This window comes from Perkinsus marinus (assembly GCF_000006405.1).
Source record: "Perkinsus marinus ATCC 50983 genomic scaffold scf_1104296963114, whole genome shotgun sequence".
Classification (NCBI taxonomy): Eukaryota; Perkinsozoa; order Perkinsida; family Perkinsidae; genus Perkinsus; species Perkinsus marinus.
This window is the reverse complement of record NW_003205159.1, coordinates 1-1,077: the sequence shown is the minus strand read 5'-3', so window position 1 is coordinate 1,077 and position 1,077 is coordinate 1. Positions and strand designations below refer to the sequence as shown.

At 52.1% G+C, this 1,077-nt stretch overlaps 1 protein-coding gene across 1 annotated transcript; it reads left to right on the top strand.

The window, feature by feature from the left end:
* Positions 1 to 275: 275 nt before the first annotated feature.
* Positions 276 to 1,066, top strand: Pmar_PMAR017206 (conserved hypothetical protein; the record flags this gene model as incomplete). Its single annotated transcript, XM_002771299.1, has 4 exons — positions 276 to 423; positions 516 to 692; positions 737 to 880; positions 926 to 1,066. Coding segments are annotated over 4 exons (610 nt in total), but the record flags the coding sequence as incomplete, so codon positions are not given.
* Between the last annotated feature and the right edge of the window lie 11 nt (positions 1,067 to 1,077).

Genomic DNA, 1,077 nt, shown 5'->3' with positions numbered 1-1,077 from the left:
GGTCCAAGAGGCGGAAATCATTGGAGACCAAGTCTACTCGAAACGGGACAAAGTCTGTCCATCAAATCGGTCCCCGACAGCAGTGGATAGCCGAGTAACTCGACGGGAATGTCAAATGTACTTATGCTGTCTCAGGCGAGCACCTCGGCCTCGTTCACCAGATCGAGGCTCATATCGCGCTCCGCTTCTACACCTTCCCTTGTGCCTTCGACTGGCATTGACAGGTGAGTGCTGAACTGGCATGAGCTCAGCTTATTCCCATCGGGCCGCTTCAGACCTGGCTTCCGGCTGAGCTACGGTGATGCCTCATTGGTAAGGGGGATCTTACTCCACAGCGGTCTTGTACCTAGGGAGCATGGACCTGACTGGGTCCTTTCGTGGACAGGAAGTCTCCCTAAGGAACAAAGCTTTCAACACTTACAGGTAATGCATAGACAGATTATCATTGGCGATAATCGGTAGCCTTGGTGCGTCTTCCGATGTCACATCCTTGAATGTAGCTGGCCCTTGTTCAGGAATGGCAGCGAATCAACCATTTCCCGAGTTCCCACGAGCTAACACGGAAGGATCGTCTGTGGGCGCACTATGCAGCCATGCGGGAACTCTTCGGTGCTGAAGAGTTCGACTATCTTCCTGAGACCTTTGTTCTCCCGGATGAAAAGAAATCCTTTCTGGAGGTACTGATAGGATCCGTCTTACTCTCACTGAACATCCCCCCTACACATAGGCCCATGAGAATCATCCTTCTTGGCTATGGATTGTGAAGCCACCTTCGCAGTCCCGAGGACGGGGAATCTTCATACTGCGTGATCTGGAAGATTTGCCCACCGACTCTTCATGCGTTATCAGCCGCTATATTGTCGATCCTTACCTCATCCAGGTGAGCCAGCATCTTCGTTTGGACCACCTTCTTATGTGCTATTAGGGCTATAAGTTTGATCTCCGAGTCTATGTCCTGGTCACCGGTTTTGATCCCCTGCGGGTGTATCTATATCGGGAAGGGCTCACTAGGCTGGCCTGTAGTCCCTTCACAGTGAAGACTGCGGAGGACCTGCAGAACAAGTGAGCAGAGTACGC